This window comes from Poecilia reticulata, chromosome 11, assembly GCF_904066995.2.
Source record: "Poecilia reticulata chromosome 11, P_reticulata-male-v2, whole genome shotgun sequence".
Classification (NCBI taxonomy): domain Eukaryota; kingdom Metazoa; phylum Chordata; class Actinopteri; order Cyprinodontiformes; family Poeciliidae; genus Poecilia; species Poecilia reticulata.
In genome coordinates, this window is record NC_088840.1 from 18,121,612 (window position 1) to 18,148,282 (window position 26,671).

The window sequence follows — 26,671 nt, forward strand, 5'->3', positions numbered from 1 at the left end:
AGTATTTATTTTTATTATTCAAGTAAAAGTAAAAGGCAGACATCCAACAGCTACTTGGATGTCTGCCTTTCACTTTCCTGGCAAGAAATGAGGCAAGTACAAACTGATCACAACAGCTGAGATAATATTTAAAAATGATGTAAACAGACAGAAAAAATATACTAATTTATATGCAATTTCTGGTGTTTAAAAGACTAACCAAGTCACAGCAAAAAATAAAATAATTACATAGTAACACATTTAAGGAAAAATAAATGTTTTTTGTTAGTTTTTTTCTTTTAAATAAAACTTATGAAACCAATGCTTACCTGTTTTCATTTGTATTAGAAGTTGTTTACTGTACATAGACTTGACCTTCAAATCACTCTGGAGGTTTAGCAGATTGAGCATTAAAACAACAAACTTTGTGCACAGACCAGAAGTCTCATTTTTACATATACTGCAGGTGTGTGTGACTTGTGCATTTATGGTTAAATCATCCTTGTTCTTTATTCAGTGAAATTTACCCAAGTATGATTAGTGCTACTTCATAATAACAAGTTGAAGTAAAAGGTTTGGAACAGTAAAACTTCTCCTAGAAGCATAGTTTTCAAAAAGTTACTTCCCTGTTCCTGCTGCAGAAAATCATCCCCACAGCATGATGCTCCCTCCAAATATTCAAAGTTTGGGATATTTTTTATGACCTAACCTTGCTTTTAATGTCTCCACAAATGTCTCATCGATATGTCTGCTGTGTTTTTTGGTTTTCACGCTGCTGTTTATTCACTAATTTCCTCTAACATAATTTACATTCAGGCAAACTCTGTTTATTAACTTCATAAAAGTACAAAGTCGCAATGACTGAAAATTATTAATTTATTAATTGCACTTTTTTATTTTCATCTGTCACATACAGTCCTAATAAAAAAGGAGGATTTGTAGTTGGCTGATTTGGACAAATCCGAGCAGTAGGAATACATTTGCAAAAACAGGGGAAAAAAAACATGTAATTGTGTTTTAGTGACAGGTTACATTTAATTATGGAGATTACAGACAACATTCACCTTTTATTTAAACTGGGGTAAATTCTCTATTAAGATGTCAGAACTCCGTTGTGCACATCCATAGTAGTATAAATCATAACAAAACATAAAAGCTTTTGAAGAACCCAACTTCAAGGTTAATGTTATAATAAAAAAAACTGAGGTCCAAGTTCTAAAATGAATGTGTATTTGACCAGATATCCTCCTCCACTGCTGGCTCAAACCCTCAAAGCGCACCATTTCTCGGACAGGTCTCTGATTGGTCCCCGGCCCCACGGAGGGCGTGTCCTCCAGCAGTGGGGTGTTTCACAAAACCAGCCTCCACGCAGCTCACCCTCTCATTCACTACGGCTTTGCTGAGTTCACTTGTTCACTCAGAGTTCTTTCCCACTTCTTTGCTACTCTTCTCTCAGATTTACAGAAAGCATTTATAATTTTTGAGCGTGCAGCCTCCAGGTGCGCGGACGTGCACTTTATTGTCAGTGGTAGTCTGCTTCCCCCCCGGCCCCCACTTATTTTTGCTTTTGAGATTTTGCACCACCACTTAGTTCACTTCTGCGAGTCTCTGCGCGCCTCCGACTCTTCTCTCCGGCATGGATTTAATTTGGATTGCGGGCTTCATTGCGAGCTTCTGCGCCTGGTTTGCGTCGGCGGAGCGGCACAGCGTCTACTGGAACAGCACCAACCCAAAGTAAATATCTCCTCTTATTTCATCCCTCAGATCAGATGCATGCTCAAAAGTGAAGAAAGCGAGAAGTTTTCGTCTTTAACTGCTGGCTAGCGATCCTTCACGATCAGTGTTTCGAGTGCATGCATGAATAATTGCAGCAAGCCTCCTGTGGTTGTTGTTTTGATGAGTTTGGGATGGAGGCAACTGGCTGCTGTTGACATGATAACGCCAGACAGTTGGGAGTGTTTCTCCTCCCCCTCCTCCTCCTTCCCCCCCACTTTACGGCACTTTCCTTCGTGCCTTGTTATTATTATAGGGTTGTTTATCTGCAGGTCATGGCTCAACCTGTTCTCATTTAATCCGGGTTGTTTTTTTTTTTTGTTTTTTTTTCATGTTTTGTTTTCGCAATCTGGGTGCGCATGTGATGCAGAATAATTTGTGTGTTTATCTTTTTTAACCTGAAAGCGAAGTTGTTAAACATTTCCTGCTATTAGATGGATGTAAAGCTGAGTTAAATGGAGGGATTTAATAAAAGCAGCGGGGATTTAAAGCCATTTTCCGGACTTTTCGGTAAAGTCGCTCACTGTAGTTTTTCCACCCATTCAACAACACAGAAAGTTCGGTTTCCCTGTTTGTGCTTCTGATTTGTTGTAAGTCGTGATAAATCAAGATAAAGTGTATCCGACCAGACACTTTTCCATAAATGCACCGCTGATGACATCACAAAAGGCATGAAGTAGCTTACTGGTTATTTTGTATGCATGTTTTTTTGTGTTTTTTTAGTTTTTGATCAACTTCTCCTTATGTGTACTACTCTTCTGCAAAGCTGTGGCAAAAATATTCCAGCTATTTGAGAGAATGATACATAGATTTTAGGCTTGTTCTGCTCGATACTGATTTCTGGCTTTTTCTCACATTCCAGTTTGTACCAACTTAGATTTCTCCTCCCCCAATAACAACCAAGTAACACTAAAAATGAGGAATTTTCTGCAAGGAATGGAAGGAAAATGTGAATTTTCAGTATTTGTCCCACCGATCAAGGGAAATTATCCAATTCAATCTCTCGCCAAATTTTTGGTGCCTTTCTAAATGTGGCACATGGACGTAGCCTCAAGGCTGACTGAAAATAGATTTGAGGATGAAGAATCTTCAGCAACGATTTTGAGCCAAGTCATTAAATGCGCTCTGGTAAGATGCTTTTTAAGCTTCAGTATTCTTTCTGCATCAGTCACTTCTTCCTCTAATAGTTTATAATTGACTCAGTCCCTCCAGTTTGCCCTCCAGTGAATGCGTTTGTCCAACCAATGCAATCATAACCATTCTTGGCAACACCAGGGGGGAGAAGTAAGAAAAAAAAAAACATCTTTCAGGAGTCAGAAAGGGAAACGTTGTTAAGCTTGGATAAGTACTGTGAGGTCAGACTGCTTTCAGTGCCACAGAACTGGCTAGACTTGTTCTAAAGTTAAAGATGATCATTGATGTTTTTTTTGAGGTTTTTTTTTTTTTTTTTTAGTTTTGGTGGCCAAGCCCTAGCTTAAGCACAATCTTATCTGATCCAAACAAAGTTCAGGTTTTAAGTGTTTCTGTGACTTTTAATCATTCATGACAGACATGAATATTAATTAGTCAGTTGGCCACAGATGGAAATTTGCCAAATTTCATTTCATTGTCTGAAACAGTTAAGTTTCAGTATAAATACTAAAACATTTCTGTTTCCTCTTATTTGTAAAATAAATCAAAATTAAGGTACTTTTCCTGTCTTTGAAGGCATCATAGAGCATATACTTTAATTGTACTGGAGTTAGCTGTGCATATTAAGATGCATAAACAGGAAAATTTGACAGTTTTCTAATTGCTCTGCTTTCAGAACGTGCAGCTAATCTATTGCATGTGTTCTAGTCGCAACTGGTCAAAATCAGAATTGGCCAGTTGGTCCTCCAAAGACATTGGAAATGAGTCCAGGAAAATCCTGATAACTTCATCTCTAGAAAAGAAATGATAAAAAATCAACCCACAGAGAAGGCTGAGCGGATGGCTTAAGGGCATGGTGTAAAACTTAATGGATATGAAATGGGGTGTTGTTCCTCTTGTGGTGTCATCAAAGCAGATCTAGCATATTTTTTTCTTCTTCTTTAATTTGCCTTTTAAAAACATAGTATTTTTTGCTGCGGAAAAGCCATATTTAATTACCCAGATGTGTTTTATTGCCCGTTTACGTTCATATTTGAATAAAAAAAACAAAAATATACCACTGGATGGCATCCTTAAGGCAAACGCAACAAAAAAGCATCTGTTTCACACATTTTTTTCATTCATGGGCTAACATCCTTTCAGCTCATAAACTTTTCCAGGATTTTTACAGGCTTGACTCACAGCAGCGTGCTGAAATATCTGTTGCAATATCCTCCCCATCTAACACAGAGCCCCAACCACTGCGTGGAGTCGTGAGGTTACTGCGCCCCCTAAATCAGGGGACGTCTTTCACACTGTGGGCCGTCAGGGAGACAGGAGGGCGTTTGTGTTTCAGGTGGCAGGACGAGCAATAATGCTGCGCGACAGAGACAAAGGAGGTAACATGAAGCCTGCCCAGTAGGTCACACTACGTGGGAGAGAGATGGATTGCTTGGGGAGAAGAAATCGGAGCGCAAATCGTCGGGGTTAGGGGCCGGCCGTTTGGAATGAGCGAGGGGAGGGGTCGCAATTAGAATCATAGTTGATGATGTCTGGGGTGAAACGGCGCGAAGAAGGTCAGGTTCAAGAAACCACTAGCAAAGTTCTGCACACAGAGACGCGCATAGCGACACACATGAGCGGGCGAGTGCAAACAGAGACTCCTGGCAGACTATCACTCAATCACACCAAAGGCGTCTGAATCAATCATCCTCTCTCATCTCTCTGCAAACACCAAAAGTTCTACCACAACCAACTTTCTCCCCATGAGGGATAAAAACTGCATCGTGTAATGTTCGCAGAAAGTCCGTAATTACAGCAGCAAGGCTTTTCTCTGCAAATCAGAGGAAAGTCAAAGTCCCAGATGGAGAGGGGTTTTATTTTAATGTTGGCGTGCCCCTGCTGTGCAACAACAGTTGCGGTGCCTGCGTACAAACTGGTAATCCGTCTTGTTTGCACTTGCTGTTTTTTACACAAATGACTGCGTCTCTCTCTCTCTCTCTCTCTCTCTGTTTCTCTCATCTTAAGCAGAGTTTCTGAATTTGTTTCATTCAGTAGATTGTCATCTTTTCACCTCCACGCTGCCTCCCCTGTGACCCGCCACTTGATCCAACGTGTTGACGTCCATCATTTCTCCCTCGTGGGTGCTCTCCCGCCATAAAAAAGGCTGTCGTTAATCAAATCGATCTGAGATTGATCACTCCGGTCCATGCGGCCCGGACTCATTTCCTTTTTCACAGCTTGTTTGTTCAGCAGCACACACTCATGCATATCCACTTCTTTCCCTGTTGTGCCATCGCGCCTTGGGGCCTGCTGACTTCCAAGGTCGAGCCTGCTTGAACTTTTAATAACTACTTTGTTTCAGCGTGACTGAAATCTGTTTGCATTTCAACACTTCTGGTGTGTTTTCGAACTTTTGTTTCAGATTAACTGCAGCTTAATCAGCTTTCATTCCCAGAAAATGGAGCACAGGTTCTCCCTGCCAACACGCCGACTTGTTTTTTTGTGCAAGGGAGTGTCTTCGTGCAGAAGCTTACTCACGCCGTGACTCATGCTCTCTACACATTAACCCGACCGTGCACACACATGTGCCACGCGGTTGTGAAGGTTAACATCCTCCCAGGAGCCCTCTAAACCCTGGAACTCCAAATCCGAGGCCATAATTTCCTTTTTCACACCTTCCTTTTTCCACTTTTTCTCGTCTTTTCGCTGCTGGCAGAGCATGAGAAGACCACGAACCCCACTCCCCGTCTTTTCCTTTTCGGCTTTGTACCTGTTGGCTCCTCTCTCTGCTGCTTCCCCCTTCATCCTATTTGGCACAGTTTCTTTCTCAGCTTGGCTTTGTGACTTTTTTTAACTGTTTCTTTACTCACTCTTGGGCTCATACACTTTTTTTTGCATCAAACTCTTCATTTTAAGTTAATTAGCTCTGATTCTGAATGTTTATGGGCCTTCCTGTACTTCCTGACAGTCGTATTTACTGATAGGGTTGCCCTGGCTCAGCTACCAGTATCAAAGTACACAAAGATAAAAACAAAACATTTGAGATGCACTGATCTGAATCTCATCGCTAGTATCTGATCTCTGCCAACTATTTTGGCCAATTCAAGAGGAATATTGTCATTGGATGATATAAGAACTACAAAATATGTTTTTAATCACCTTAGTCTGAGGCGGCATCAATCATTTATTCCGCCACTGTGTGTGTGAAAGCAGTTATCATCTTAAAGCATGAATTACAGATTTTTCTTTTTAAATTGCCTTCAGCATCTTGTGCTAACGAACAATGAAGTTATTGACTCCAGTTGTCTCCCAGAACATTTACAAAAAGCTGCCAACATTTCCAAATCTGACATGATCCATGCCAGACGTACGTAGATGGAAATCTCAGAAGGATTCCATTCAACCTTCCTGTTACCCTCTAAAAGTCCAGCTCTCTCTTGCAACTTTAATGATTTACAGAAATGTTTCCTTATTTCTTCTTATTTTAATATAGAGGAATACAGTTGGAGGAATAATGTTTCCTTATTCCTCCAACTGGTTCAGTGATCCCCCTCAACCAGTTGGTCAGCTGGATGAAAGAAGGCATCTACGCTTTTCCCCCATTTAGCTGACAGTCATATTTGATTCGTAGAGAAGGCGGTGAAATGTGGCCAGCTGATTTCAGCCTGTTAAACTAGAATTACTCTGTAAACGGCAGACGGGGAAGAAGATATATTTTTCTGTGCAATTATTAAACTTGAAAGCTGTTTCAAGCTGTAATTAATTTGCAATCACTTTTTTTTTGCAGAAGTAGAATTATTTGCTTCTTTCCTGTTTTAAAAAAAAAAGCAATTATATTATGCTTCTTTGTTTTAAACTCTTCTGTAAATGCTGCGATATGTAAAACGGTGGCACTTGTAGTTAAGCTAATTAAACCCTGAGCATCTCACACTCCCCATGCCTGGATTCAATGTGTGCAGTTATTTCTGGTATGAAGGATTTTCTTGCTATTTAACCAGTCAATGTGGCTGTTTTGTGATGCGCCCCATACAAATTGGGGGGTATGGTCTTCACAGTGGGCCACAGAAAGAGAATAGTAACTGGTGTGACGGATCGCGGGTCAGAGTTCACCGTGTGATGAAGTGGCACAGCCTCTATCGGTCTGTCAGTCATTCTGTCACGCCGGTGGTCCCTGAATGCCACTCTGCCACTCAGGCCGGCGCTCTGCCTCTGGGAAACTCTCACTCTTCCCCCTTTTGGGTTTTTTCGCTCCTTTTTTGCCAGCTTTTATCTCAACTTTACAAGCTGTCCCTTTTCAGTCTATTATTTCCTCACCTCCAACTCTGGTTCTCAGAGAAGGGAATGGGAAAGAGCGAAGCACGCTAAGAGGTGTGGTATATATTTTTTTTATTGTTCTTGGCACTGAGGTGCTTTGCCCTTTTTCTTCTCACTTTTTTTCCCCTATCTCAGTCGTTTCCCTTATAGCTTCCTTCTTCTATCTTCTCATCAAAAAGCCACTTGAGTCTCTTTCTAAGACTCTCCCTGCTCTCTTTTACCTCCCCGTCTACATGTAGGTTATCCTGAAGATTTGGAACAAGAAATCCCATGAATATAGTAATAATGTTGAGCCTCTGTTCTGCTTCTATATCTGTATTCACATGTGGGACTCGGAGATCACAGATAAAACTGGGTTTTCCCATTTGGCAAAGAAAGATGAAGTTTTGAATTCCAAGTAACCTGACCCAGAGTCACTTCCCTGGAAAAGGAAAAAAAAAAAAGTATCCAGGTTTTCCACTTAAGTTTCTGATCCGGCCCCTCACCCTTCCCCCTTTGCTGGTCAGCGTTCTCTTTAGAAAATTCCTAAGTCGATCCATCTTTGTCTGCCCTCTCTCCCCCTCCTTCTGCTCTTAATCTGGCATTGTAATCTGTCTGGTAAATTCAATCTGGAGAAAATGCCCAGTGAAATGGTCAAATGGACAGTAATCACGTCTTGTGCTGTCCTTCCCTCTCCCGTTTCAACTCTTTCTCGTAGCGTCAGGTAGGAGGGACGTGTTTTATTGACTGTGCCACATAATGAATCAGGCCAAAGTTCTTTACACTTCCTGCAGGCGAGCTGTCGGGACGCTACTGCCAAAGTCTGCACGCCGTCTCCTCCGTAGTGCTGAGCATCCTGTTAACATGTTTTCCCGGGAAAACTGCGTATCCTGTCTGCACAATAAACAATACATTTCTCACACAGCAACACACGCAACGTTGAGAAGTCTGAATGCAGGAGTTGATTAAGCTTCCCAGGCTTTTATGTGGGAAATGTTGGAAGGGTGAGAATATTATGATTAGCAGAGGATTAATGGTTTTATGAGCGATATTTTCAACCAGGATGAATTGCCTGAATGTATCGTTCACCTCAGATCCAGTCTTACCCCCCATAAACCTCTCGGATTGTTTAATCGCCCCCTTTTCCCATCTTGATTACTCTTCCTTATCTGTGCACCAGACTTCCCCTTTTCCTTAACCTCTCTGCAGTGATTTACAAGAGTCATGGAGGAAGAAAAATCTCAGTTACAGCTGCAATTCTTTATCATGATTCATTTTTCAATGAGGAGCAATTTGCCAAAACAAAGTTGGATATCATCAGCAAAACATAACTGTGTTTTTTCTTGTTGGGTAAGTACAGGCTGTTGTGTAACTGAAGCCCTGCCTTATATTTAATCCTATGAGAGATTAATCACCACAGATGAGTTTTGTTACCACAGCTGACAATGTTTGGAAGATAGTCCCCTAAAATTCAGAAAAGCATCAATGAAATTGTCTATTTTGTTGGTTTTTTATATGTTGAATATGGGAAAAAAATGTGTTTTCCACCAGATCATTACATTTAGCAAAGCTAAAAACTCATACTTATAAACATCTGTAAACACATTGACAAATAACATGTTGAGCTCTGGGTCCATTTGCCTCATTTTGTGCAAATCACATTATACAAAGATGCTTAATATTTTCATATCAGTTTGTTTCTAATCACCACTTTGTCATTTTGCAGCTCCATTTCCGTACCAACATATTCATCATGCTTTGCATTTATTCATTTTAAAGTATTGTGTTTATTGTAAATAATTGGCTAGATGTTGGAGAAAGCCTCTAAATGCAGAAACATACATGATAGATTATATAGTTTTTTATGGTAGACTAAATGTGAAGATTTAGACTTTTCAATATGTCTCAGTTGTAAGAGCATATAAAAATTAAAACGTTTTTGTACTAAATGTCCTGTGGGAAACACATTTTTTACCTAAAGTTTTTGGATCAAAACAAACAAATCAGACTGATACCAATTGAGATGGTTATAAAAAGGTCAAATCTCACCTATAATTTAACTTAATTCACATGTTCTTCCTGAAGATTTACACTATGCTTTTATTTATATTGCTTCGGATCCTCATGGCACCATTAAACTCTTACAAGACATGACCTCCATCCATCTAAAGCAGCTCTGAACAACCTCCTGCTGATAAAACTGATTTATAACCACATTTATTTGCAGCACATAATGGCCAGGTTTTAGAGAATCACTTTAAATCACCTGTTGTGAAAGCAGGTACAAAACGAGGCCCTGGGCAAATGCATGTATTGTCTGTTTGAAACACTCAAACTGCGACGCAACAAAATGGCAAAAAGGCGTGAAAGAACCACATGTTTTGAGTTTAGTAAAAATCACTTTAAGAGTAGAAGTTGAGAATTTGGGGATCAATGGGAATAAACAAGTGATATCTTCATTTTCTTCTGTTCGATTCAAAACTACAACCTCTATTCAGGACCCTGTCTAGCATTCAATTGCCCCAATAAATAAACATTTGCACAAATCAGAGTCTGCAGGTCAAGCTTTGAAGGCCGGTAATGGTTTGATTGGTTCTTTTCTAATAAAAGTTTCAAGCTGTTTTGAAAGGCGAAAACGTAAAAGAAAAAGATTTAAATTGTAGACATCAATCCAGCAATTTGGTTGTATAGCTATTTGGCTCCTGAGAGATGTGATGTCAATACTGACCTTTCTACTGTGGCCTTTTTATGAAGTACAAATGGATCTGGGACTAGTTTCAGACAGTTGGAAAGAGCACGTGCATTTATCTGAGCTGCTTCGGTACCAGAGAAGAAGTGAGTCGCTTCCGAGTTTTGTCATTTCGCCGGGTGGCAAAAGCAGCCTGGCTTGTTGATCCAGAAATGCAGCTGGAGTGACCAATGATGCACTCAGGAGACAAAGGTTGAGTGGCAGGCAGGGGAAAGCAGATTGAGACGGATGACCAAAAGTCACGCGGGGCCGCAAAGGGTGAAAAGATGGAATATTATGTTAAGAGGGGGGGAAGTCGAGAGAGCTCACTGGACATTTAGGCTTGGCACAAACTCTCTTCACACTGCAAATGGCGGACCGGAGAGAGAGCCGCATATTTGGAATACCACCAGGACAGGTTGTGATTGGCTCAGTGAGTTTGAGGTGAGGGCGGGGGAGGGACGGGGTGGACATGAGGATCTGGTTTGCTTATTGAGTGATGAAAGACGGACAGAGTGTGGGAGGGGACGGCCGGCAGTGATGGATGAATGGATAGACAAAAGTTACAAGAGGAATTCAAGCTGAAACACTGAACTGTCGGATTTTAAGGCTTAATCATCTTATTAGGCAACATGTGTTTCTGATTGGAATATCTTGAAGCAAACTGCTCCCCTGTGTCCATTTTTTATTACTGCGTTTTCCCTTTTCAATCACGGTTTTGCAGCACCTAAACATTACCAGTGATGTTTTCTTTGAACTCCAAAACCGTTGCGTACAGGAGTAACGCCTGCTCTTGATGTGAGGACAATAGAAGTAGGGGGTAAAAAAAGCTCCAGCCTGCCTGTCTCACACATTACTTTGTCCCCTGATTTGGGCCTCGCTGTCCACTCTAAGCCCCGGTATTAAACAGAGTCTGGCGCTGATGAATGGGCTGCAGCAAAGACTCTGCCCCACCCAATAATCCAGGTCTGGATGAGCCGATTAGATGGTCCCACACATTTTGGTTCACTCATCCCTAGCTTTGTTGAGGGAAATTACCAGGAGACGTAACCCATACAAAACACGGCCCAGTTCACGATGGTTTAATGTTGCCTTGTTGAGACAAAAGGCAGTTTCAGAGTCTTTCTTTCCAACTTTATATGTTTAAGATCCTCAGGTGCTGATTTGATAACTGCCCAACCTTTGATCCGCTTCGTGGCCTCCTCACCTCAGAGGTCCGGCATTCCAGAGGGTGATAGAGCAAAGAGATGGGAGGGTGATGGATGGATAAAAGGAGCGGATAGAGGTTGAGTAGAAAGGAAAAAGGCAGACCTGGGAGATTAAAGAAGAGCGATTAGACTCCAGCTCCCAAAGAACGCTCCAATAAATCAAGGATTCCTTAGCATGCGAGGAGGAAGAGAGGCCGGATATGGTCTGTAGTGGATTTTTCACCAAATTCTTGACCACTTGACATTCTCTCTCTGAGCTATCATAGCTGTTCCTTATTGACATTCATCCTCCACCTTATCGCGGCTGAAACGCACTCCCAGATTCCTTAGAGCTGGAGCGAGGCAAAACACACTCACACACACACCTTGTCAGACATAAACAATCACACACTTAAATGTATCAGGCCGAGACAGACACGCATGCAAACAATACTCGCTGCATGCCTCAGTTCCACAAATCATCCGAAAAGAGGGGAAACAGCCGCTCCTCCACGCTGTGACATTTACAGAAGCACTGACGTGATTAATAGGAAGCATCCTGGCTTAAGCAATATGAATAAATCAATACATTCCATTTACAAACTGAAAGGAAAAAAGTCTGGAAGAGGAAAATAACAAGGGACCCCCAAGTCGGGCGTGAAAGATAGATTTGTCGGGGCGTTGGAGAGTAAAGGTGGCGGGCTTTGACATTGTTAGCTTAACTTCTAAACACAGGAGCCAACGCTTCCTTTGAAGGGAGTTACTCCAATCAGTTAATTAAGCTGATCATGTGGAACGTTTCAATGCTGAGGCGCTGGACGGGAACAAAAGGCAGTGGGATAATTAAAACTGTTTGCCATTAATAAAAGGCATTAGCCAGCCTCCCCTGGTGTGCATTCAGACACCGTTCTCCCCACTAAGCGAGCCGCTCCCGTCTGAACCGTCAACAGAGATGCCGAATGAAACTGCCGCATTGATGAAGCACGAAACAGAAACACTGACGGGGGAACATCAAAAGCCATTCCCGACTGGAGCCCTTTGACCCCGCCTCGCCCACTCCTATTCATGCCTCCCGTCTCCCTCGCTCAGACTCTCACCCTAAATGGGCTGGAAGTGGGGAGCAGGAGGGCATAATTACCCCCCTCCAGGGTGACTTTAATACCTCTTTTTGTGTTTTTAATTGCGCCCCCCTTCGACCCTCTTTTGATGAACACATCGCAACCATACCACGACCAGTCGGTAATCAAGGTGTAAGCAGCTAGTTTGTTGGGGGGGATGATAGCTCTGTCATGGATAGCGCATACAAACCTCGCTTGTTTGACTGTGTTATCGATTCAGCTGCAATTGAAAGTAACAGCAGGGGGAAAAAAACACTTTAGTGTCGATCTGGTAAACAGAGTGCGGCAGGCGAGCGGGAGATAAGCGCTGAGCTTTTTGGACCGTGGCAAAATGATAATTATTGTTCTCCCTCTCCACAAGTTGGCTGTCGCGCACTGTTATCAGCACAGTTTGCTGCTGGAAGTTTCAGAACTGTACTAAAGAAGCCTTGTATTCAAATGGTGGTTTATCTGGCCATCAGCAGTGAGGGAATGCAGTCAGGCGGAGATTGGTGAACCGATTCGGGGGGGGGGGCCAGAGCTTGGAGCCATAACGTCTATCCTGTTACCAGGGGGTATCAGGAAGACCTATGGCAACAAACAACCTCGCTGACTAATGAGCGACTGGTGCCGGTGCATGGGCCTGAGCACTTTGATCGTTAGTCACACATATGGAGCCTGTCACTAAAACCCCCACCAAATGCTACTTGTTACATCCGAAGGGGTTTATGAGAAAAGGCAGAATTCACAGAGAAATATATACTTCAGCTTAGCGCCCCAAAGGCTTTTGAGAAGTCATAGCTTGCAAGATTTGTGGAGAAGATGGCTAGCTTTCGTTTTTTTTTTTTCTTCCAAGCTCTTGAAAGCTTGACCCTGCATTCATCCACCAGCCACTTTAATGGGTGGTAGTTGAAGCCAACTCGCTGAACTTTAAACTGAGCTTCGGAAAGAGGAAGAAAGGGGATTAAAGTGGCTTTGAATGTGTTGCTGTTGCAAGATGAGCTGGTCTGAGTGTTTCAGTGACTGTGATGTTCTGATTTACAAAGCATGGTTCAAAAAGAGAGTATATCTAGGGAGATACAGTTTTGTGGAGAAGATGGTTGATCTCAGGAGTCGGAGGAGATTGGGGCTGATTGGTATGAGACGATAGAAGAGCAGCAGCAGCTAAAATAGCCACTTATGTAGAATATCATCTCTGAATGCACAACAAGTTGAATCTTGAATCGCATGCAATGAAAATTGAGAAACTGAAGCTATGATCTGCATATGTGCACCAAAGTTTAACAATAAGTGGTTGGAAGAATTTGCCTTGTCTGATAAATCATCCTGTATTGGACTGACGATTCAGGCTGCTGGTGATGTAAAGATGGGGGATGTTTTAACTACAACTGAGCAACATTTACTGGTGCATTTCAGTAAATTAGAATATAATTGAAAAGTTATTTTTCAGCAACTCGGTTCACTAAGCGAAACACATAATGTGGATTATTTACAAACAAAAGGATGTTTTCGAGACCGCTTATAATTTTCTGCTTAAAAATGATTAAAACCACATTTAATTCCTTAAAGTGAGAATGCTAGAAACATTTTGAATGCAAAAATATGTGGTAAATCTGTCTTACTTTACAAACAGTGCTTTTCATCTGACAGAATGCATATTCTGATTACACACCTTTTACCTGAGGATGCCACCGGTTTTCAGATGACTACTTCCTGCAGGATCGCACACTAAGTCAGAAAGTTTAAATAATCTCAAAGTGGTTTACTGAGTTAACGGTGCTCCAGTTTCCTCCACAGTTGCCTAATCTCACTGCACCAGGAATCCTCTGGGATGAGGTGAAACGGGAGATTTGCATCAGATATGTGCAGCCAAAACAATCTGCAGGAATTGCTTGATGCTATCGTCTTAATACGAACCAAAAAATTTCAGGAATGTTTCAGACACCTCGTTGTATCTATGCCTTAAACCAGAAGGGGGTTCAAATAGTTGCTAGAAAGCTGTACCTAAAGAAGTGGATTATGATTCGCAGATATATTGATGCAACAGTTGGTTGTCTGTTTTTTCAGCTTTCGAAAACCCAATCCAAACCCAGCTCTTGGCAAAAGCAACAGAACTCTATACTGTGCTCGAAAGCTGTTAAAATATTTAGGTCTGTCAAATCTCGTCCCTCCTTCGGGATTCCCTTGATACCTCAGAACAGTAAGAGACGGTAAACTGATCCACATTTCATGGGGGCTGGGGTGGTGAACTACCAGGGGAGGAAAAGTAGCTCTGTGTGGGTTTGGTGGGTGTAAATAGTAGGTAGCTACAGCTTTAGGTTGTTGATAGATGGGAATTAGTGTGAAGTGTGTGCGCCGGTGTGTTACGAGGGGCTGGCTACTGCTCCTGCCTGGTGATAAATGGCTTCAACAGAGAACAGAGAGCTTTAGCTGTGAGCCACCCTTGGAGTACTCACTCAGTCAGGAGACAAAAGTGAAATACCTTTGGTGGCAATTCCCTGGAGATAAACTCATATCTCTGAAGGATGAACTCGGGAGGGAGAATCATAGATTGTTGAGATATATTGGAGTTAAACTCTTGTACTCAGCTTGACTTTTCTGTATTTTTCCAGTGCAGCAGGCTAAAATCCATCTTTTTCTGCAAGGAGGGGGAAAAAAAAAAGGTTTTGGTGAAGACTATCGTAAAGAGGGTGGAGGACTGAAGGGAGGGATTCATGGAAGGGAGAGAGACAGTCTGACTGTCTCTGTGTTTGTAATGAGAGGGAATGTGATGGAAGACAGTTAAAGCCTATCACCATGTCGCATGATCGTTCAACTTGGCTAATGAATGGGTTAAAACATATGTTTCTGTGCCCCATACAGCTTAGTGAGTCTCAATCGTGTTCTGTACGTTAACCGATTATATCATATCCTATTTAAAGAGGGGAAAGTCCTGAGCTCTGCTTGTGTGGTTTAATGCCTTAGATGTTCTTTGAGGGTTCCTAATTTTGTGTTGCATAATCACCAGCAGGATTGCTGAGAATGAACCACAAAATCTGTGATGAACAGCATGATCTAACTCTTGTCTTGATTACGTATTCTGTCTGCATGTCTCTTAAAATGCACATTATGACTCGAAACAAAGTTTTAAACATTATATATATTTTTTATTTTTATTTTACTGGATTCACTCTCGCATCTCAAGCATAGACTGCATCACACCCACAACACTGGATGAAAAATATTCTACTTTTTTATTCAGATTTGACTAAATTTATATTAAAAAAAGGATGTTTATTGTGCTTGGGTATGTTAAAATTATTCTAAAAATCACAATTCTTAGCTGCCGATAGAAATGTTTGGCAGCTAATTGGGGCGTTAGCATGCTAATAGTATGCTAGCTGGAACTGGACAGCGTGATTTAATTGCTTTTGAGGGAAACACAGTTTAATGTTAATATAAACAGTAATTAAAATTAAATTTAATATGAAAATAAATTGTATAATGCATGTTTCATGTTTCCATTTTCTCTAACTGGTAAGATATCAGGAAGCTATTGCTTTTGGGTAATTCTAAGTCTGAAAAACTGCACACATAATACTAGTAAAGGCATTGACTGCATGTTGCAATCTTCATTAAAAATTATGAATGGGAGGAAATTAAATACAAACAGTTTGCCTTTTTGTCTTTTTTATAATTTTAGGTTGCATATAATTAATTAAGGAGTGAATACCTGCTTTAATTGTAGCTTAAGTTTTTATATTGCAACTTACACTGCAGCTCTGTCATACTTTTACATATTTTAATTTGTTAAATGGACATGTATGCTTATCCCAGCTGTGATCAATTGCCCTGATTACGGCTGGGATCAGGCCAATATTCAACAAATAAGAAATGTTACAATTAACTTTTGTTTGGCTTTACCATGCTATTGCAGCATTAACATGCTCATGCTGGCATTGACTTCATTGTTCTTTTACTGAATAATGAAATTAATTCATTGTACATTATAGAAAGGGGGGAATATTACTTTTGAAAGTTTAAGCAATACATTTTGGCTCCTGTTTAGAGAATAAATGGTTTGAATAAAGTTATTTTTGTCTGTTTGAGTGCATTTTTCCATTATGCATTCTGATGCTCCATCCCTGAGGTGCTTGTGTGTAGCCTTGCTGCTGTCGATACTCATCTCTTGTCTTGACGGGCTAACTGACTGCTAATGTTTCTTTGTAAACATCATTCAACTCCTGGGGGACGCGGGATCGATGCGCGCTCTGTGCCAGCTCCTGGCCCAGCAGAGCTCAGCAGCTCCCTCACGTTCATCCATATTTATGTGCAAGTTCTCAGCAGATTGCCGCTTCTCCCGGTTTTCCCTTTTAATTCCACCTGAACACACTCATCTTCTCGGCCCAACATCCCCTCTTTGTCCCACTCTCCGTCTCTCATTCGCAGGCCGCTCAGTCTTTCCTCTGATTTCCCTGTCGCACATTTGACGTTCGGTCGATCAATATATAATCACAGGTTTTGAGGCTTACATTTATCACCCCTCCAGAGCTATAACTACGGTTATCAGTCTCCTGCCACTGGCGTAACCTTCCTCACCCTTTCTCTCCCCTCTCTGCAGGTTTCAACGGGACGACTACGCCGTGGAGGTGAAGCTCAATGACTACCTGGACATTGTTTGCCCTCACTACCCTCTGGGCGAGGTGCCGCAGGTGGACGCCGAGCGCTACGTGCTGTACATGGTGGAGCGTGAAGATTACGAGTCCTGCAAGCCCCAATCATACGACCAGATGCGCTGGGAGTGCAGCCATCCATTTGCCCCTCACGCTCCAGAGAAGTTTTCCGAAAAGTTCCAGCGTTTTACTCCATTCACCTTTGGGAAGGAATTTCGTCAGGGAGAAAGCTACTATTATATCTGTAAGTGCTGTTATGGTTTTGCTTTTTGTCTCGTTTTGTGCAGAAGCAAGTTTTTGACTTTAGTCACGAGCTGCAGGTCTTTAATCTACATCTACAATGTAGTGGAAATGTTTGATTTTTCTTTGATTCCCCTGAATGCCATGACATTATTTGGTATGTTGGGTCTAAACACAAAGCTTCAGAAGTTCAAAATGTCCTAAGTTTTTAAGGACTTTATCATAAAATGTTGGGGGTTTTTCCCCATAAAACATTTAAAAACACTCCTAAAATCCCTGCATTGCTTTTATAAGGTTCGAAAAACCATGGAATTTGATTTAAACTTTCTATGTGTCTGGATATGTTTGGAAAGTTTTAAAATTAAAAAATATAATGGAGTAAATAAAATACAATCTGGGGGGAAAAAAAGACCATTTCCAGTCCTTGACTTACTGTCTAAAAGTCTGAGATTTGAAGGTCTGATTAGGAAACTTGATATTAACTGATCAGCTTCAAATTAAATATCGCAAAAATATTTTAAGTCTGTAAGGCACTGTAAAAACAGATGATGACATATTCTAAAGTATATTTTGCCCTAGTTCACATTGTAAATAGTTATAATGTAAGCCTAAGGAGACATTAAAACCCTTATCTTAAAAGGTTAACACAAACTCTAATCTCAGGGTGGCCCTGAAAGAGGGTGAAATTAAAGTTAATGTAATTATTCTCGAGCTGAAATCTCAGCCCGATAAGAAAGCGTGACTACAACAATCTCTGTGCACCAGCTGGAGCGTAGTGTTCAGCTCTTTGAAGCTTATCGTGTGCAGGCTGTTGGCATAGCGTGTGCCATGTTTGTCCTGCTAGACCGTGCACAGAGCTCGTGCAATTTTGTCACCCTTACCACGGTTGTAATTAGACGAACGGCGGGACGAAACTTACTTTGCCCGGTCGCAGATGGCCTCCCAACGCTTTGCTGCCAAGAATTTAAACGTGTGTGTGTGTGTGTGTGTGCGCGTGTTTGCACGTTTGCGAGCATGAAGGTGGATTAAAGGGGAGGATAAGTGCATTAGTCTGGATGTTAATGCCTGTGTCGTTGTTTTCCCATCTTGCCTTCTCCGCAGCCAAACCTTTGCACCACCACGGCAAAGAGTGTCTCAAGCTGCGGGTGGACGTCATCGCAGCCGACGGTGAGTTCACCTACATCTCTTTGGTCTGGGGACAGAGCGAAGCAGGAGATCTAATCGTGCTTCTGTTTCTTACTCAGGCTCCCAGGAGGCCAGAGTCGCCAACAAAGGTACAGGCGGGGGTGGAGCTGGAGCGGGCGGTGGTGTTCACAACCCTTCCAACAGACCTGCAGGTACGCTCACCAGTCCTCTGTGATGCAGTTTTTGAAATATATATATATATTCAGACCACTTGAAGTTTTTACACATTTAGTTCATTTTCAACACTTTCTGTGTACAAAAATCTGAAAAGTGTGGCATCCTGCTGGGAAGTGAACCTCTGCAAACGGTTTTTATGAAAGAAGAAGCAGAGGGTAGTGAACTCTGAACTCTGGCCCGCTTTTGTGTTCCTGCGGGAAAAACTGTATTCTCACAGTTTTTGTCAAAGCTGATGCATCAGTGGGACTTTTCTGGCTTTCCTCTTGCTACTCTTTCCCAGACTTGTACAGTGTGCAACTAATAGATTCTCCCACCTGAACTTGCTTCCTCTACAGCTCCCTCAGAGTTAGCATGAACCTTTCGGCTGCAGTTTTGCCACATTCTTGACATTTTTGGGTGATAATTTTGATAACTTTCTGGGTGATGTTTAAAACCAGGGACATTTTACAACTTAATCCTGCCTTAAACTTCGTCTAGACCTTTTTTTCTGACCTTTCTGCGGCGTTCCTTGATCCTCATGATGCTGTTTGTTTACTAATGTTCTCTAAAAAAAAAAAAAAAACTCAGAAGCGTTTATGCTGAAATTAAATGAGCCAAAGGTGAACTCTTGTTGCAAATTTCTAAGGTAATTGTTTGGATGTTACTTCTGGCCATAAGATAAAAAGGGGATAAATACAAATACACACTACACTTTCAGATATATTTTTTTTGCAAATACATTTGGAAAAACTTTCTATCTTTTTACTTCCGCTTCAAAATTATGCACCCCACCGTGTTCGTCTGTCACATAAAATCCCAAGAGATTGCATTGAAGTTTTGAGGTTGAAACTTTGGTAAAATGTAACAAAGTTCAAGGAGTCTGAAAACTTTTCAAAGGCACTGGAATCCAAGCTTAGTTCGAGGAAGATACGGGGGTGTAATCTTAATGTCTTTTCTTTATTCTCCTTCTTCCAGCAGATGACCCTGTTGCAGTGCTTCCAGATGTCCAAAGTGTCCACTCTGCAGCTGCGTCCACGTCGCTCTCCGTCGTCTCATTGCTAGTCCCCTTACTACTTTTGTTGCACTGAAAGGAAGCGAAAAGACTGACTTTTTTCAGGGACTACAGTGAAGACAGTCTGTGGGGTTGGAAACCACGGACTTAAAATAAAAATATTACCCAATGCTGGCCGCTGGGAGAGACTTTCAGAACTTGTAAAGTACAGATGGACCCTCATTGAGCATTTGAGACAAAGTTTTTGTGCTTTCGTCTTATTTTCCAGAAGATCACAGTATTTTTTTTTCTTTTTCATTTTTTTATTTTTTGGAAAGCCAAGCCCTGTTTGAGTTGTATTTGTCTGGAGGGCTGTGCAACAACATTTTTGCAGGACACATTGCTTCTAAAACTATGAAGAGGAAGAAGATCTCAACGTGGATGAAGAACAACCAAGAGCACAAACACTAACTAGACCATCTGAACTCGAGCCAAAGATCAGCCCTCTTTCTAACCTGTACACTATTCCACCTTTGAGTATCGTGTACTGATTTGTCGTGTCATCGTTACCGAGTGCTGTTGATGTCTCAAGCGATTACTTTTCTCTAAATGTAGCATTCGTACACACGGGAGCTGTTCTCATCACCACCATCCCTTTGTGGACCATGTGCTTACACACTGTAGCACTAACAAACACACACGCAGCGGCTTTTAGAAAGGCTTCACACACCGGCTACGACGACGAGCTTTTAAAATGAATCACTTTTCTGTAGAACATGTGACGTTTAGCCTGCACAATTCAGCTGAACAACAAAGCAATCGGCAGGAAAATAATACGCTTGGCTTCGTATTTGAGCATATTCTGAAACGAAGCGCCTTTTAATTCAATTTCAGCATTTCATCATATTTATTTGGTAATATTTACTCGCTCTACGTTGAAGGGTTCCTCAAATCTACCACATTGTGAGGACATTTCTTCGCCCTCTTCAGGTGGCCTGTCCAGATTTTCTGTTGAGCTTAGTCATTACGTTCCAAACACTTAAAGGTTTTTGGAACCATCGTGCCACAAAAGCTTAAGTTTAGTATTTTTTAGAATAAAACACATTTTTCCAAAAGCTTCTTGATGTTTTTTTGTCACATGTGAAAGCCAGCAGCTCTTTGCATCCTTTCCTGACCAGGTTATTTCTGCTTTGTTTTATTCATTTTGGTGAAATTTAAATATTTTTGCAATGTTCCTGCTTTTCCACGCTCTCTCAAATGATTGATGTCTGCTGCCGCTGTAACATAGTGCATCTAAAATGCTCTTAATTGATATCTTGTTTTGCAAGCCTCTCTGCAAACTATAACTTTATCTAAGGGATGCAAATGTCAAGAAAATCCTCGCATTTAAAATCCATAATTTTTTTTAGGCAACTTTTTTTCTATTTAGTCTCAAAAACAGTCATAGTTTCACATGAATTGTGCAAGAAAAATGTCAGATTGTCTGTGGAAAAAGTTTTTACTCTTGTCATTCTAACAGGGTTGTGTGTGTGGAGGCCTTTCGGAAGCCGCTGCAGTTCGAACACTGACACACACCGCCACCTGATGCTGTGTGAACACACACTACATCCTTTTTACGTGTACATTCTGTGAAAATAATTTATGACGTTTTTTGCAGCTCAGAAGTTTTACTGTACATACCTTGTGCTCACTAAATGTAATGTTTACTGATGGCGATGAGTGCCGGGGACGCGGTATTTGTGTGAAAGGGAATGTATATGCGTGTGCGCGTGTTGAGCTGAAAACAGGAGAATGTACTTGAGCTGTGGGGTGTTTTGATTTGAAAGAGTGTCGAGACAAAATGTTCTGCAAATAGCAAAAACACTGAGATGACGACGTGCATCGAGGAGAGGCTGGTCTTCTCCGTTAGCTGGGTGAAGCCACTGTAAGGGTTAAACTCTCTGACATGAAGGGCTGGTTGGAAATCTTTCTTTGTGTTTTAGTTTTTACATCTCTCACATAAAAAAATTTAATAAAATTTAAAAAAAATAGTCACCGGTTTGCAGCAGAACAGGACACGGCATCGAACGGAGTTGCTAAGCTCATCTTCAAATGACCAGAAACGACAAAGCACAACAGTGTATGACTACCATCTTTCTCTTTTTGATTCTTTCCTGAACTCTCGTTGCCTAATTTTGTACATGTGTAAGTAAGAGAAGTGTATAATATGTTCATATGTGTATATAAATATAGATTATATATATAAAAAAAAAACAGTTTGATAAATGTGAAAAATTTTCATGTGAAATAAAAAAAAAAGATATTTTTGGAAAATCAGACCAGCTTTCTTGTGTTTATCTGTGGCTGTCATAGCAATACTGTTCCGGAGATGTTCCAAATGAATGAATGCATTTACAGCTATTTAAAAGTACGAATCCCTAAAACTTTGGATTCTCAGACTGTTACTTAAGCAGTTTAAAACAATCCAAGTGGATCTCATTATATTAGAATATTTAATATTTAAATTGTGTCAAAAAAAGGAAATTAGCTCATCGTGGCTGCCAGCTAATGCAAATCCAAAATTTAGTTTGGCATTAGAAAATAACACCAATCGAAAAAGTATTTATAATTATAATGCAGGGGTGTTGAACTCATTTTCATTTTGGGCCACATCAAAAATCTGAATGTTCGTAAAGGGCTGGTTGTACCAGAATATATCGATAAAACCAATTAAGCTGTTAAAATACCAATAAATAGTTGTTCCTCCAGGAATAAAACGACAGATTTTGTGGTGCCAATTTAGAAATGTTTGTAAGGAATTTTTAGATTTGCGCTAATTTAAGGATTTGTTACTTCCTGTATTTATCACGAACTATTACTTGACACCAAGTAAAGCTGAGGCAGCAGCCACTTAAACTCAATGTCTTTGACCAATTTTGAGAAAATGTGCAGTAAAACCAGAAAAAAAATGCAGAGACTTGTTGATTTTGTGTCAATTTTGCAGATTTGTGAAAAACTGGAAGGACTTATTGATGTAATTTGGAGTTTAGATGGGCCACATGAAAAGCTACAGCGGGGCCAGACTTGGCCTTGCGTTTGACACATGTGGTATAACGCACACAGATAAAAACAGATATGGGGCATTTAAATTGAACAAGTTAAAACACATTTCACAGTCAAGAGAAACAAGCGAGGCACAGCTGTGCATGCGGAGCGACAGCATATCAACACAACTGCTGCAAGAATAGCTTTAAAACACTCGTGGCAGAAAGACCAGAGGGGTCAAAGTGTTGGTGCCATCAATTAATTACAGCAAGGTGCAAAAAGGAGAGCGACCAAGTGTGTGGGAACTGCTCAGACTGAAGTTATATCTTCCATCTGTGCACGAGAACCGCCTGGAATGATGTAATGCGAGCTTTTGGCGTTTATCTCAAAGCACAGCCTTTCCTATTGCCAAGAACATGGCTTCAGACTCTTAGGGCAACACTTGAAAACACAGGAACAAATCTGAGAAAGCAGTAGTGACACTTCGTTTTCTCCTTGGCTGAGCGCCTCTCGCAGCGTTAGCGGAGCACTCGACCTTTTCCGATAACTTTACAAAAGCGGCGAGGAGCAAACGGATTACCACGCTTCCGTAGCATCGGTATAATTGGGCCGTGCAGGATTACCGCGCCACGTAGAGCACATATTTATCAGCATCCAGCCATGGCACATCGCCCTTGGTTAGACTCCTAATGGGTCGGGGAGTAAATATTCATGACAAAGAAGCAACGCTGAAACTTCTCGACTTCGTCCTAAGTGAAATAAAATCCCTGTTCCTTTGGAACTGATGTGATTTTGGATTAAAAAGCTCTCAGGAAGCCAAACCCATTCTACCTTCTGATTAGAGCGGAAAGATTTCCAGAGGAGCCAATATCAGAGATAATGGCTCCAACAACCTGAGGTGACAGGAGGCAAATGGGATCAAGGCTGAGGCTGGGGAAGCCACAGAAATGGGATAAAACACGGAGAGCACAAGCAGCAGCGTTGACCATGACCTGCAAATGCACAGATGTGATTTCTCTGCTCTTACTCTCTCCGCACACTCACACCTCTGCGTCTCTCCGGGTCAAACACTTATTTTTCTTTTTCTTTTTTTTTTATCTGAGCTACATGACAATTCATTGTTCTCCTCCCATTCCCAGGGGAGCTTTACGGCCATGACAGTAAAACCAGCTGCAGCACCAAAAAAAAAAAAAAAAAAAAAAACTCCGGTGCCACAGTTTAATGACTCCCCCGTGTTTTCAAAGAGGTGCTCATAAATTGTGACGGTCGGACAGGCCCCTCTTAACCGACCCCTGGAGGAGGCGCGGTTCAGCGGACGATCATCAGGAGGGAACCGTTCGTTTTATTTACGCGCTCTGCAGAATACCGACCTGTGTGAATGTGGACAGCAAGTGTGAAATCTTTTTACGCGGCAGTAAATGTTAGGAGGCTGAGAACATGAGCGATGTCTTACAGACGTACAAGACGAAACGCTGAGGCTCGTTTAAAAATGAAGGAGCATGACTTTTTTTTTTATTTTTTTAAGGGTTTGGGAATTGTTGATAGAAAGAAAGTTCACTCTTTCCAGCTTTTTTTTTTTGTTTTTTTTGTAACTATTTATGGAAATAAGGATGTACAAAAACAGATGCTAAAATATCTCTGGTCCCGTTCATAAACGAAGAAGCTATAATAGGAAAACACTGTGTGGGGAAAAATTAAGTAAACTGTATTATATGTGAGTAAGATTTGATCTTACTTTTGATTTTTTTTTTTTTTTTTGTGGTTGGTGATTGGCTTAAGCAATTGCACCTTGTGGGGAAACCTGTGCATCTTGGACAATGACATGTCAACCTCCTGAGAAATGTCCTCCACTCAGCTGGATTCTCAGAAGGTGTTATATTTTGCATTGGACTGGATCCTGCAATTATCCACCGCCAGTCGTCTGCTGTGGACGTTCAGGACTTTATTTGGTCCTTTTGTTCCCATGAAAAATCTGTTGGTTTGGCTTCTTCAGCTGTCCTCCAGCGTAACACTTCACTTTGAGCTCGTTCTTACGCCCACTGAGCCTACAGTGAAGCCTAAAATGCGTTTTGAGCATTTTAATTGTTCCTGTTCAGTATATTCAAATCTTGTAATGCAATCTGTAAGCATTAAATCTGTGGACTCTGTAGAAAAGTGTAGTTACAATTACAGCTCCAGTCTGCAGGGGTTTTTTTATTGCGTCTCTTCCACAACAAACATGTGGGAGAAGCTGCTCTGGTCAAATGAGGAATGAACGAAAACTGCAAATCACACTGAAAACCTGTTGTAGAACAAAGTGGTGGCAGCAGCATGCTTGGGGATGCTGACTGAGTTTGTGGTATTTTTGCTAAAAAGCAATTAGAGAAAGTTTCAGTTTCTAGATTTGTAAATCTGATGTGGACGAGGTTGAGCGAGATTCTTACTGATGAGAGTATCGTTTTTCTTCCATTTTGCAACGGTGTTGGTCAACGGCATCAGATCGAAATAAAATTCGTAAAAGTTGGTGATGAAATGTGAAGAAGTTCCAGCCGTATTAATAACGTTGCAGGTGACTGCAACAGCTTTTGCTGGGCGATAAATTGACCCAGAAATTGTTGCGATAAACGATAATATTATCGTCTTGAGACCATTTTCAAGTGATATAATGGTAATGACGTGATCTTGATTTTAAAAGATCAAGATGAAGATTTAGCACACGAAGTGGAAAACATTTTAAATTTCCAAAATAAATAAACAACAAATCAAATCAATTGTGAAGTCTCTGCAACGAAAAACAAGGGTTAGTTGATACCAGAGAAGCAGACTGAAGACTTTTGTCATCCGGTTTTTGTTGGACAGAGAGGGAGAAAAGAGAAAAAAGGCTAAATCATGCAAGAGGAAATTATTGAGCTTGTTTTAATTTATCGCGTGATTAATCAATTTATTCCTTGTTGCAACAGGCCAACTTTGCAGGTAGCAGTGAAGGTTGAGAGGAAATCACACACTCTACAGCAGCAGATAAAGGTTTTAGCCAGAGCGTACAGCCTTAATGCAATGACTGGGAGAGAAAATCCTGACCCGGTGTCTCTGTGTATCATTTAGGTTGTAACAGAGCCAGAGCTGTGAGCCAGTGGCGTGTGTGAGACCGAAACCTGGGAGGCAGCCATGGAAGTTATGTTTTCCAAAAGCAGCTGGTCCATCACTGCCTCCCTGCGCTCAGTCAAATCTCCTATCAGCGGGATGCATGATGACCAGTCCCTGTCCGCCTGCCAGCGGACAGGGTGATCTCACAACAGCCAGGACGGTCTGACTCATGAGGACCTCTGACAGCTCAGCCGGTGCCTTTGTAGCTCTTTGGAGCGTTTATAAGCGGCCACGCTGGACTGAAAAGAAAACCCAGCATCCTGTAAGCATCACAGCAGCTGCTCCACAATAGCCTGACCCAGAGGTGACTTTTTTCCAGCTTTGTTTGTGTCGTTTTCATGCGCTGGTGATATTCTGCCGGTTCGGATAAAAGACCTTAAAAGTGCCTTTTCTTCCCTTTTTGCCGGAGCGTGTTGACGCTTCAGATGACGGAAAGGTCAGACGAGGCTGCTGGGAAACCGAGCGTACTGGTTTTTGCTGAATAAGCTGGAACCTTTGTGCTAGCGAGGGCAAACTTTGGCCCGCTGCCACGGTCGGGGTGTGGTCTCCCCTTCCCGAAAAAGTCCTGTCACACACATTGTCCCCACAGCGAAGGTCGCCTGTGCCACTTCGGCTCATGGTTTGGTTTCCTGCCTGTCTTAGTCACTTACACTGCTTTTCTAAATACTTTTTCCCTGCGCACTTCCTTCACCTCCTCTGTGTCTAAGTCGCTGAAACGTCTCTAAATATCTTTGACATGGCGACATTAAATAAATCAAAATCTCAATCTTTCAGCTCAAGGCTCTGATTACGGACTCTTTCTGCCATCCTGTCCGTCTCGAGATGGGTTTGAGGTTTTGCTGTGAAACGTGTGGGTGGGGGAAAAGGCGTCTTTTCAGCGGACAAAAACGATAACCTATCATTTTTTAGTCATGTCGAGATGAATTTCCTCCCGGCACTGTCACTGAGTGTCTCTAGGAATGTTTTTTAAGGTCTCAGAGGGGCCAAGCAGCGGGCATGAACCGAAGTGCTGCTGCTCTCACCGTCAAAATCCCCTTTGGGTTGGAGCAGAGGGCAACAACCAGCCTGCAATTGTCTTTTTCTCCTGGTTTTATGGTCGCCAAACTGAATCTAGCTGCAGAACGATGAAC

The 26,671-nt window shown here is 41.6% G+C and overlaps 1 protein-coding gene across 2 annotated transcripts; it reads left to right on the top strand.

Annotated features, from left to right (window-relative positions):
* The first annotated feature begins 1,090 nt into the window (after window positions 1–1,090).
* efna1a (ephrin-A1a) lies at window positions 1,091–21,712 on the top strand. 2 transcript variants are annotated; one of them, XM_008422497.3, is made up of 5 exons: window positions 1,091–1,713; window positions 16,771–17,066; window positions 18,164–18,229; window positions 18,307–18,399; window positions 19,379–21,712. In XM_008422497.3, the coding sequence occupies exons 1-5, from the start codon at window positions 1,616–1,618 to the stop codon at window positions 19,489–19,491; spliced, it is 666 nt and encodes a 221-aa protein (XP_008420719.1). In that variant the 5' UTR covers window positions 1,091–1,615; the 3' UTR covers window positions 19,492–21,712. The 2 variants fall into 2 exon arrangements, with proteins under 2 accessions (XP_008420719.1, XP_008420720.1); XM_008422498.3 differs by having other exon boundaries at window positions 19,382–21,712.
* The last annotated feature ends 4,959 nt before the right edge of the window (window positions 21,713–26,671 follow it).